Source organism: Panthera uncia, assembly GCF_023721935.1.
Source record: "Panthera uncia isolate 11264 chromosome A3 unlocalized genomic scaffold, Puncia_PCG_1.0 HiC_scaffold_12, whole genome shotgun sequence".
NCBI classification, from domain to species: domain Eukaryota; kingdom Metazoa; phylum Chordata; class Mammalia; order Carnivora; family Felidae; genus Panthera; species Panthera uncia.
Genome location: NW_026057579.1, coordinates 24489811 through 24503015, shown reverse-complemented (window position 1 = coordinate 24503015; position 13205 = coordinate 24489811). Strand labels below are relative to the sequence as shown.

Below are 13205 nucleotides of genomic sequence, written 5' to 3'. Positions count from 1 at the left end.
CTTTAAATATTATTGTGTCAGAAAAGAAAGGAGGAGGCATTATTTATCATACTAAGCTTTGACTATTCCCTAAATAATACACATTAACGCAGGGATTTAAAATTAAATTCTAGGTTCCCTAAAGAATTTCAGGCAGGGGTATCTTTCCCCCTATTTAAAAAATAAACAGGAACATACTGTGTGTGTATATAATAGATTTGTGCCTTTGCACTGTAGTTTTAAAACACTATATTAATGAAGCTGAGTCCAACCGCCTATGAATTAGCTTTGTTCTTTTTAAAGCCATATGACACAATACAAATCAGTAAGTCTTTTGACAAAAACATGCTATGGAAAAATATGGAAAGAATGAGTTTATGAATGGATGAATACAGATCTGTTCCCATTTCTGGATGACCAAGTAGAAAAGACTGCCCTTCTGATGGTGGGTCAGTAAAGACATCATGACCTACAAAACCCAGTACATTTGAAAATAGTCCTATATGTAATGCAATATTTGTACATGAGAAATTTACAACAACTTAAGACATAATAAAGAAAATTTGATTTTTGAAGAAAAAGTCAAGAATAGGGCAATCCATTAAAAAAGGATGTCACATTAAAAAATAAACAAGCAATTTTAGAAAACTCAAGAGCCAAAAACTCAGGGCTACTTTTAATTTATTAAAATGAATTCTGGGATAAAACAAAAACAAAAAACCTCACCTGTCAGGAAAGGAGGAGAAGACTGGTGAGAGAGAGACAGGCAAAGAAGGAAATCCCAGAAGGTTCCCTGCTGCCTGTGAGATGAGGAAAGATAGAAAGGCTTGTGGGAGAGAGAACCCAGAGGCAGAAACCTGAGTAGGTTTCTTAGCTATCTCTTAGAGGTAACAGAATTAGTTGGTAAACTGTTAAGAAAAAAAACTTAATTAGTGAATAACAGCTTATTTAAAAATACATTTCTACTGAATGAAGGTCATAGAAGCACTGACCTACTGTTATCTGCCCAAAAGAGCAGGCAGTCTAAACCCTAGCCACTTTCATTCTGCGTTATCTAAAATTTCCATTAAGAAGGCCTAGATTTAAGTTTAGATTAACATACTGTTCAACCCAGCTTGTCTCTTTTCCAAAAACCTCAAATATACCTCCTCCACCCTCAAATAACTAACCAAACTCTTCCAACTACTGTTTCTGATCATGACATTTTTGTTTAACTGCAAAGATGTCTTTGCATTTATCAAGTGTTATTTAGAAGGGGAGTGGGGAAATGAGCCAATCTGTAAACATATATACAATGTAGATCTAGGAAGTAAAGTGCTCGGGGTCTAAAGAGAATTAAGTTAATGGTGTGGCTTTACTTGCCCTTAAAGAAATCACTGAGTTCAAGTTTGTCACAGATCAGGCTGAAACACTGTTCAAACCTGGATTATTTTGCTTTCTAAAGACCAAAGAAAACAAGTAGCAGGGAACAAAACAGAAGCCTTTTTCAACTATTTCTTTTTATTCACCCACAGTGTAAATAATGCCTAAGTAGCCACTGCAGTGAAGGTGTAGGTGTTTTGTTGTTGTTTAACTAAAAAATTATTCCTTCTTTCAAACCTTTCTTAGGGACCAGAATTTTACCTTATACACTAGACTAACAAGTGTACTTTGGCAATACTTATGCTTAAGCACCTTAACTCACCCTTAAATCAGTCCTCTGAAAATGACAAACTCTTTGGAAAACGCTGTTCTGGAGAAGGGAAGGGTTAGCTAGCTGCAGGGTGCCCTCTTGTGGCCCAGAGGAGTGACTGGACTCTTTTTCTGCATCTGAAGAGCACAGCATTGGATGGAGTGAGTCTCATGAAGGTCGCTAATCTACCAAAGTAAAATAATCTCCGGGAGCAAGCAGTTAATTACACATCTCATGTCTGTTCACTGTTATGTTCTATTACCAAAGTCCACACTATGTTAGTACTACAGAACACGACAAAATAAAGATGTGACCACAAGGGTTTTCATAATCAATTAGTTTTCTAAATATTCTTTAGATATATGGAAAACTCAAGCATTTTTTATTCCTTAATTTATGTGATGGTGTAGTTAAATGGAATGCCCCAACAAAAATCATATATTAACAGGACTGATAAAATCTATTAAATTCAGAGTGCTGTGTGCCACTTATTCAAAGCTAACAATCTACAGAAAAGATTAATATAAAACAAACTGTAACAAGTAATAAAGTATGTATAAAGATCTAGGAGAAGTCAGAAGAGGAAGTAATTAATTTTACTGCAGATAGCAATGGGACAACAGATAAGAATCTTTCTCAGTACAGTCTTGTAGAGGATTAGAAGTTTATTAAGCAGTGAACAAGGAGAGATTTTTGGAAGAGAGAATAGTGAACAATCAAGTGTGGCTAAGGCAAACATCATACATATATAAAACAGCAGGACAAGGATCAAGAAAGGCTCTTTTCTGAGCAAAGTAATTATGGTTCATTATCAAAATATAAAACATTATCTAAACCAAGTCAATCAAATCAATTAGATACAATCTCACTAAAAATTACTACTAGAGGTTTAAAAAAAAAAAAAAAAAAAGATGAAAATCACCACAACTACAGAATTGTATCATCTGAGATTTTAAAAACCCACATCATGTGGAAGACATAAACACTATTTTCAAGAATATTTATAGTTTAAAAAAAAAGTGTTAAGGGCTCAAATAAAGTGAGGTATATACATTCTTAGTATTCGTAAGTATTTACCTCTCCCATTCCCCGAGATTCTAATGCAAGAGCTTGAAAATCATGATTCATTTCATCCACAGATCAAACCTGTTGAACAAAAACAAAAATCAGTAGAAAGAAAAATTTAAATAGACTGTATCAAGTATTTTTATATTATATTGCTGCTATTACTGCAATTAGCATGAGCAGAGATAGACAAAAACCGATTTCTCTATGAAGATAGATTTCCCTAAATAGAGCACATAACAGCAATCTACATTAAAATTAAAACCCTGAGGTCAAAGGTTCGTGGGTTATTCTGTGTGCCAAGAAAAACCACTAATGGCTGAGCAAAATAGAAGGTAACAAAGGAAGCAAGCTCAAATACTAAAGTATAGTTAGCCTGTTTTTTATGTTGTTCCAATTATAACATTACTATTTTACATAACTTTAGTTAATATTTTTCAAAATTTCTCAACACTTCCTTATTTGTAGGTCTTCTACCACTGATTTAAAACTTTCCCTCAAAATATGTAAGTGATGATCCAGTTCAATCTCAAAGAAACACATAAATTAATCAGCTGTGGGAGCGATTAAATATTGAAATTTCCTTAAGAGTAACTCCTTTCACTTCGCCTTCTACTAAAACTAAAGTGTATGTTTCTTATCTTTTCATTTCTAACAGTTTAAATTATCATTCATGGGACAATGTGTTGAGTAAGAAGGTCCTTTGCCTTCGAATGTTAAGTACTGCTGGAGAACACCATTCAACACTGAAGCCACTACAAATTCACAGCCTTCAGCTCTTAGGCCTTGCAATACAATCCTATTAATTTCCCCAATAGGTTCTCTCTAAGACTCCATAGTATTGGACATTACAAAGCACCCCTCCCTTGCTGTAATAATGTTCTCCGTTGCCACTTTCTCTCTCATCATTTTTCCTTCTACTTTCCAACGTGTCCAGTTGCTTTTTCTCAGCCTTCACAGATCCCCTTGTCTCTTCAACTCTAGTGTTCCTTTAGTCCTCTATCCAAGGTAGTATCCTCTCTACCCCTTATCCTGAGCAATCTCATCCACTCTCATCGCTTTGAAAACTATATATATGCTTAGGACTCTCACTCAAACGTTTGTATTTATAAGCCAAATTTCTCTCTTAAAAATTTCCAAATATCTCCTTCCCATTCCCTGGGCAAAATTCCAACTTTATTCTTCTTCCCCATTTACAGCTTAATTCTTTCCTTTCTTACACCAATATCCAATCACTAATGTCGACCTCCTACCTCACTTAAATCTAACCATTTTCCAGCTGTTTGGTTGTTTACACTACCACCATCTCTTACCTAAAATGACTGTAATTCTGTCTTCCCATCATACACTCTAATCTCCAAATGTAATCAGTCATCTTTCTGAACTGTACTTTGTCCATGTGATTCCTACATCTTAATCCTTGACTTAAAGATAAAGCTCAAACTCCTTAAGGTGGTTTACAAGGAAATAGAATTAGATTCAAATTATAGTCTGGCAGCTTAGTAAGTAGCTCTATAACTCTGAACAAGTACCCTAAACTGTTCTCTCTCAATTTCTTCATGGGATGGTAACTGGAGCATCTGCCACATGGCTTACTGTGAATTAGAGAACAGGGTACGTAAGTATTCAAAACTTAGCTAATAAAAGGGCACCTGGCTGGTTCAGTTGGTAAAGTATGCAATCTTTTTTTAAATATTTTTCTTTATTTTCAGAGAGCACAAGTGGGGGAGGGGCAGAGAGAGGGGGATAATCTGAAGTGGGCTCTACTCTGACAGCAGCTACCCCAACGTGGGACTTGAACTCATGAATCACAAGATCATGATCTGAGGTGAAGTCAGATGCTCAACCGACTGAGTTACCCAGGTGCCCTGAGCATGCAACTCTTGATCTCAGGGTTGTAAGTTTGAGCCCCACACTGAGTGTAGACCTTACTTAAAAATAAAATCTTTTAAAAAGTCAGCTATTAAAAAAAGCTCTTCAATCTTTTCATCAAATGATACTTGAAAAATAAGATATCCATATGCAAAAAAGTGAACCTCAACACATACCTTACACTTTAATAAAAAAAAAAACTAATGGATCATACAGCTAAATGTAGTATTATAAGACTTCTAGAAAAACAGAACAGCTATGTGACCTAGTGTTTATGAGGTAAGATCAACATCAAAAGCAGAGTCCATAAAAGAAAAACCAATGTGTAAAAAAATCTGACTTCGTCAATAAAACAGGCTGAACAAAAGACACTGATGATAATGAAAAAACCACAGACTAGGAGAAAAATATTTGGAAATCACAGATCCAATACAGGACTTGTATCCAAATATATTAAAAAAACTCTAACAAAATAACAAAAGAACAAACAACCCAATCTAAAAATGAGCAACAAATCTGAACAGATACTATTATCAAAAAACTATATGGATAGCAAATAAGCTATTTCTCTTAACCTGTTAGAAAAGCTGGATTCATTAACAGTTCTCACAAAGTGAACAGGTCATTTCATCCTTTCATTAACTTAGGAACCTTTTACTAGATATCTTCAATGTGTTGGATTTTGTTGAGGAAAAAACGAGTTAAAATACAGTCACTGTTCTCAAAGAGTTTAAATGAGTCACAGGCACTTTCTGGTAATTAGAGGTATAGCTCTTATTAACCTAAACACTCCGGCAGATAACTACAAATTCTGGGCAAATACAAAACAATTTGAAGGCAATGGAAACCAAAAACCCAAACTGGAAGATCATCTACACTTAAAATAAGAAAAGACTGGCAAAGAGTGAGTTTTTTAAATGGCTTTTTCTCCTGAGAACAGGCCTGGGGTTGGAGGTGGGCACCAAAATTCCTACAGAGAATCTAGTCTTAAAAGCTTGAAGAACCAAAGGACAGTTTGGAGCAACCAGAGATGCTGGAAACTGAAGATGGAAGTCTCAGGAAAGAGACAACCAAATTCCGTATATAAATTCTACTCAGATTTTTAGACAATCCCTGAACTATATATCTGTGGAGCAGACTTTGAGCAGCCTAATTAAGGCTACAGACTTATGTCTGTAATGTCTGCTACAGACTACCACAGAAGTCACAGGAATTTGGAGTTTGAGCCCCATTAAACAAAAACAAAAAACTTTCTCAATAGGAACATAGCAGAACCTAGAGTACTTTCAATGTATCAATCATAAAGTCTGGAACACAATCTAAAAGTACTAGACATGTACAAACAGGAAAATGAGACCTAGACTAAAGGGAAAAATCAATTAATAAAGACCAAGCCCAAGCTGACCCAACGGTTAGAATTAGCAAGGATCTTAAAACAACTATTGTAACTGTACACAAACATGAAAGAAAAAATATGCTAACAAATTAAAAAATACAAAATTACAACAAAGAAAGCAAACTATAAAAATAACCAAATGGAAACTCTATAACTAAAAAATATCTTTAGGGGTTCCTGGGTGGCTCAGTTGGTTAAGCATCTGACTTCAGCTCAGGTCGTGACCTCATGGTTCAGGAGTTTGAGCCCTTCAGGAGTTTGAGCCCCGCCGTCAGGCTCTGTGCTGACAGATCAGAGCCTGGACCCTGCTTCAGATTCTGTGTCTCACTCCCTGCCCCTCCCCCACTCATGCTCTGTTTCTCTTTCTCAAAAAATGAACATTTAAAAACATATATATTTAAAAATTTTTCACTGGATGCATCTAGTAACAGATTGGAGATAAAAGGTCAGTGAATTTAAAGATAGATCAACCGAGATTTCCAATCTAGAGGGGAAAAAAAAATAATAAAGGAGAAAATGAGGTGGGAAAATTACTTGCAGAAACAACGGCCAGAAAGAAATTCTTTCAAGTTTGATGAAAGCAAAATTCATAGATTTAAGATATTCAGTGAACCCAAGGCAAAATGGGAAAAAAGAAAATAAAACCCATACCCATAATAAAAATCAAAGAGAAAATCCTGAAAACAGCTAGAAGAAAAAGGTTACGTAAAGGAGAAAAGATAATATGAGTGCCCACTGATTTTGCACTTCAAACAATGGGGACCAGAATACAAAGGAAGAGACTGTAAAGTGCTGAAACAAGAAATAAAAATGCCAACTTAGAAGTTTTTACCTGGTAGAAATATGCTTTGGCTTAAAAAAAAAAAAAGATATTTTTAGATAAAAACATTTGTTAGAACAGACTTCCACCTCAAGAAATACTTAAAAAATTTTTTTCAAGCTAAAGGGAAATAACAGATGGAAATTCAGATCTTCAAGGAATGAAGGGCACCAGAAATGCTAAGTATGTGCTTAAGTATAAAGGACTGTTTTTTCCTTTTAATTTCTCTCAAATTCATATGCCCATTTAAAGTAAAAATTTCAACATTATAGGTTTTATTACATATGTAGATGAACCAATTTACCTGCACATCCATTACTTACTATAAGAACTCTAGCCCTATCATCAAGACACTGATTTTTTTTTTTTTTAAGTTTATTTATTTTGAGAGAGTGAATGAGTGGGGGATGGACATAGAGAGGAGGAGAGAGAATCCCAAGCAGGCTCTGCACTGGTGCAGTGATGCAGGGCTCGAACCCACAAACTGCAAGATAATGACCTGAGCCAAAACCGACTGAGCCACCCAGTTGCCCCCATGGCTCTTGGTTTTAAAACAAACTCACTGAGATCAAAATATTGTTTTACACACAATATATATACATAGACATATAAAATTCTGTAGCCATATATATAATACGGATGTTACATATACTTATATACATTTTGCACATGTATATAATTATCAAGACAAATAAAGGAATCTTGGTCCAAATGTGTTCCACACTTCTCATTCACACAAAGTTCTCCATCTTAACACAAAACAATTTGTTCTAATGTCTAGTCTGCTTAAATCATCTTTGATTTCTAAATGTTTCTTTAAAATTCCCTAAATTTAGATATAGTCAATTTCATTATTCTATAAATATTTCATAGGATTTCGCATATTGCTCTAAATACGTCCTTTATATTCTTTTTCTTAGATTCACATGTGATCCTTCTCTTAAACCTTGTATTTTATATTGTATCTTCTAGATCTCTCATTCCATTACAGCTTCAACGTCTTCCAAGCATTAACTGTTTCCCAAGTCTAATGGCCAATCATCTGGAAGCTACAGAATATTGCCAACGTGTTATTAGGAATCATATTTTCAATCATCTAAAGTGGCTTCCTAATATTATGCAGCTAAGTTTTTAAGTATGCTTCAAATTTAAATCAATATATGCTTTACAAGCTTAACAATATGTGCCTTTTAAATCAACTTATACATTAAATGCATTAAATGATATTAAGCACTGAAGGGTTCAACGTACAAAGATCATACCAACTGCAGTCATTAAAACACTTCCAGGGGTGCCTGGGTGGCTCAGTTGGTTAAGCATCTGACTTCGGCTCAGGTCATGATCTCACAGTTTGAGTTTGAGCCCCGCGTTGGGCTCTGTGCTGGCAGCTCAGAACCTGGAGCCTGCTTTGGATTCCGTGTCTCCCTCTCTCTCTGCCCCTCCCCCACTGCGCACGCACTCTCTCTCCCCCAAAAAAAAAAATGTAAAAAAAAAAATTTTTTTTTTAAAACACTCTTCCATGGAACATCTTATTTATCTGTATCCTCTGAGAACACACTGTCCTTATTAAAGTAATTATTCCATTAGGGCCAAAACCTTAAAATTCTTATTATTTAGGATATGGAAATGGCCTTAAAGTTGATTCTTTCTTATTCTGCTTTCCTAAAGAAAGCACAATGGACACATTTTATATCGGACAATGTGGTACAATAGAAATAGCATGTGATTAGGTACAGAATGTGAGTTCACATTTTGACTTCTGCAAGTTGTCTAACCTCTAAACCTTAGCTTAATCTATTGTGAAGATCAAATGAGATAATGTATCCAAAAATGTTTTGTAAACTATTAATAAAAAGTACTCAACAAATATCCATTACCAGCACCACAACAGACTACTCTAGAAAGAAACAATACTTTCTGAGGCTCTTGTGCAACTCAGTGTTTAGGTCTCTTGTGGCTGCTTTTGTTAGCATTTCCTGCCTTGCTGTCAGTTTAAGTATTACTTGACTTGAGGGGCACCTGGGTGGCCTCAGTTGGTTAAGCATCTGAGTTAGGCTCAGGTCATGATCCGCATCAGGCCCTGTGCCGACAGCTCGACAACACGGAGTCTGGAGCCTGCTTCGGATTCTGTATCTCCCTCTCTCTCTGACTCTCCCCTGCTCATGCTCTGTCGCTCAGTCTTTCAAAAATAAATAACCTTTAAAAAAATTAAAATAACTAAATAAATATCACTTGACTTGAACATAGTGGTGCTATTTCCGACCTTTTTAATTAGGTTGCTTTTAATTTGCAGTGATCCGTTAGCCTCAGATATCCAGGTATGGTAGACTAACAACAGTAAAAACATGCTTTAAGAAGGAAACTACCTGTAACACACACGCACAAAAACGTATTCTAAAAAGTTTCAATGACCTCCTGGGTGGCTCAGTCTGTTAAGCATCCGACTTCGATTCAGGTCATGATGTCACAGTTTGTGAGTTGAAGTCACATATGGGGCTCTGTACTGACAGCTCGGAACCTGGAGCCTGCTTCAGATTCTGTGTCACCCTCTCCCTTTGCCCTTCCCTACTCGCACTGTCTCTGTGTCAAAAATGAATAAACATAAAAAATTTTTTAATTAAAAATAGTTACAATCCTTTCTTAGGAAAGCAATTTAAAATTTAACATCATACACACAGATTCATATCTTTTTAAAAAATTTTTTAAAATTTATTTTTGAGAGACAGAGCACAAGCAGGGGAGGGGCAGAGAGAGCGGAAGACACAGAATCCAAAGCAGGCTCCAGGTTCTGAGCTGTCAGCAAAGAGCCCAATGTTGGGCTCTAACCCAGGAGTCGTGAGATCATGACCTGAGCTGAAGTTGATCCGCTCAACTGAGCCACCCAGGTGTCAGTAGAGTCATCTCTCTTGAACCAGTTTCCCCAACTTTGGGAATCAATCCTAAGAATAAATATAAATATATAAAAGCTATGTATAAACATGCTTGCAGATTACTGACTTCCAAAATTATAAACTGCATAATTGCCCTATAATAGTTAAGTGACACATCTATAAAATGAAATAACATGTAACTATTAAAAATATTTGAGTTTGCAATTAAGAAAATGCTTAGACAGGGGCGCCTGGGTGGCTCAGTCAGTTGAGCGTCTGTCTGACTTTGGCTCAAGTCATGATCTCATGGTCTGTGAGTTCGGGCCCCACGACGGGCTCTGTGCTGACAGCTCAGAGCCTGGAGAGTACTTCAGATTCTGTGTCTCCTTCTCTCTCTCTGCCCCTCCTCCGCTCATCTGTCTCTCTCTCTCTCTCTCTCAAAAATAAACATTAAAAATTGGGGTGGGGGGGCGCCTGGGTGGCTCAGTTGGTTAAGCGTCTGACTTTGGCTCAGGTCATGATCTCACAGTCAGTGAGCTCTAGGCCCACGTCAGGCTGTATGCTGACAGCTCTGAGCCTTGAGCCTGGAGCCTGCTTCGGATTCTGTGTTTCCCCCTCTCTCTGCCCCTCTCTTTCAAAAATAAACATTAAAAAAAAACTTTTTTAATGAAAAAAGACTGAAAGGAAATCACCCAAAATTCATACCATCCTTAAGTGATCAGAATACACCGTTTTCCCCATCTATTTATCTATTTAATTACCTTTCTACAATATATCTGTATAATCTATGAATAAAAAGGGAGATTTTTATTAAGAAAAATAAAAGGAACATAGAAGCAATGTTCTCAAGACTAAAGCACTGAAGCTTTACTGAAGCCCTTCTTTGCTTACTTCCAGGCTTTATTTGTGTCCAAATAGATGAGGTCATAAGTTAAAGAACCTCCAGATAAATGTGAGAAGTCTCTTGGATCCATTCTTACTTTTGTGGTGAATTATGCCCCAGTGCAGAGGTCAATAAATTTTTTTAGTAAAAAGCCAGATGGTAAACATTTTACACTTTGCAGGTCATATGGTCTCTGTTCTCAAATATGCCTTTGTAGCACAAAAAGCAGCCATAGATGATATCAAAGTAAATAAGCATGAATGTGTCCTAATAAAACTTTATTTATGAACAGTGAAACCTGAATTTCAAGTATTTGTGTTATATTATTCTTTTAATTTTTCTCCAACCATTTACAAATCTAAATACCAATCCTGGAGAGTGAGCCAAACAAACATAGGTAGTGGGCTAGATCTGGAGTGTAGGCCATAGTTTGCCGACCTCTGCTCTAGTGGATTTACTTTCTTGACTGCTCCACAAAAAAATCAAATGCAGATAATTCACTCTAAAATATGAGCAAGCCAAAAGTTAAGCATCAGAGCTTTGCCTTCAACCTTTTCATTCATACTATTCCCCAGGCATATTTTGTTCTTAAAATGAATGGTATTTCAGGTTACATTTAAATGAAGGGGATTAGATAGGGGAAGAGGAAAAGCCTTTAAAAAAAAAAAAACAAACAAAATCAAACTCAGCTTTTCAGTTTAGGGTGTTACCATTTATCTCAATCACGAAGAGAGGAGAAAGTGGGCAAAACAACAGAACAGAACAGAAACACTGTTAAATTCTCAAACCAATAATCTCCATTTTAATAATAATAAAGTTGAGGGGGCAGGGGTCACATGAATACCAGTAAGTGGGACTCCAAAATTTTTGCAAAATGCCAATCTACTATGTCCTACACAGTTACAAATGCTGATACCATCTGGTGGCAAGGGAAAAGAATCTGGACATAAATTTAACAATTTTATCCAGAATGGTTAGATCATAGGAGAAAAAAACAGTATTTTCTTCTAACAAGCAACAGAGTATCTAGCATGCATTTACAGAATATTGAATTGACTAAGTTAACTTGAAGAAAGTGCATCCAAGAGTTATGGTACACAGTACTGCTTGGGGTTCTTCAAATTTTGTTTGCATTATTAAGCCATGAAACTCTCCCAAAACTGTTTCCTTTAATAAACAACTGGAATCGGCTCAGATAGAAGATACATAATAGAAACTTCTCTATGGCCAAGACCTTGCGAAATACTGAGGTAAGTGTGAACTAAAGTTTTTGAGGTTCTTTTGTTTCCTAACAAAAGGAAACAACAGTGTCATCAAATTCTAAAATTTAACAGCATTAGGAGGACCTGAGTGGCTCAGTTGGTTAAGGGTCTGACTCTTGATTTTGGTTCAGCTCATGATCTCATGGCTCTGGAGCCCAGCACTGGGCTGGCACTGTCAGTGAGGAACCTGGGATTCTCACATTCTCCCTCTCTCTCTGTCCCTCCCCCAATGCGTGCACACGCATGCGCGCTCTCAAAATAAACTTAAAAAAAAAAAACTAACAGCATTACCAACTTTTTGTAGGCAACATTATTGCTAATTACATGAGAAAAACAGATAAAGAACCTCAAACGATATACTGGTTAAGTTCTAAGTTTTTATATTTACTAACACATAACCCAAAAGTTTAACAAGTTTGTGTAAAGAACCAAGAATATGCATTGATAAGTACATTTATGTCATTAAGAATATTAATTTTTCAGGGTGCCTAGGTGGCTCAGTCAGTTAAGTGTCTGACTTCAGCTCAGGCCATGATCTCACGGTTCATGGGATCGAGCCCTACATTGGGCTCTGTGCTGACAGTTCAGAGCCTGGAGCCTGCTTTGGATTCTGTGTGTGTGTGTGTCTCTCTCTCTGCCCCTTCCCCACTTGTGCTCTCTCTCAAAAATAAACATTAAAAAAATATATACTAATTTTTCTCAGACATCTGATCCAATTCCTCACCATATGCCTACTATAAAAAACAAGTTGGAGGGAAAACCATTTAGAGCCACAATAAATGGTACTAAAGCACTTTCTACTATGATATGACACTAATTCATAGTATCATAATTAGTTCTATTTAAAGGCCATAGGTGAGTTCGAGCCCCGCGTCAGGCTCTGGGCTGACGGCTCGGAGCCTGGAGCCTGTTTCCGATTCTGTGTCTCCCTCTCTCTCTGCCCCTCCCCCGTTCATGCTCTGTCTCTCTCTGTCCCAAAAATAAATAAAAAACGTTGAAAAAAATTTAAAAAAAAAAAAAAATAAATAAAGGCCATAGTAGAAATTAAGCTCTGGGGTCTAAGGGACCAGGAACTGTGTCTTAGCTATCTGAATGCTCAATATATATTGAATGAAAAACATTTTGTATTGTATGAAATATAAATTTAAATCACGAAATCAACTAATATCTGGATAGTAACTGTATATAAATGCCTTCATACATATTAATACATAATGCTAATTTTAATGGAGAGACAGAGAACAAGAACTTCCTCAGACTTTCTATACCACTGAAGACATTCAACATAAAATAACTGATAGCAACTTCCCACTGGTACTACTTTTCCATATTAGTCCTATAATACCTGATGGCTATTGTGATCTTGTGCATCAATTACAAAAAAAC

The 13205-nt window shown here is 36.2% G+C and overlaps 1 protein-coding gene across 11 annotated transcripts in view; it reads right to left on the bottom strand.

The window, feature by feature from the left end:
* The window catches only part of PUM2 (pumilio RNA binding family member 2), a 99618-nt gene that overhangs the window by 73910 nt on the left and 12503 nt on the right, over positions 1-13205 (bottom strand). For 6 of the 11 annotated variants that reach the window (XM_049651986.1, XM_049651984.1, XM_049651987.1 and 3 more), the window contains one exon: positions 2729-2797. In XM_049651986.1, the coding sequence (XP_049507943.1) occupies positions 2729-2779 (51 nt within the window). In that variant the 5' untranslated portion in view covers positions 2780-2797. Of the gene's footprint in view, positions 1-1663; positions 2694-2728; positions 2798-13205 lie in introns of those variants that run through there. The other 5 variants (XM_049651981.1, XM_049651983.1, XM_049651988.1 and 2 more) reach the window with 3 other exon arrangements.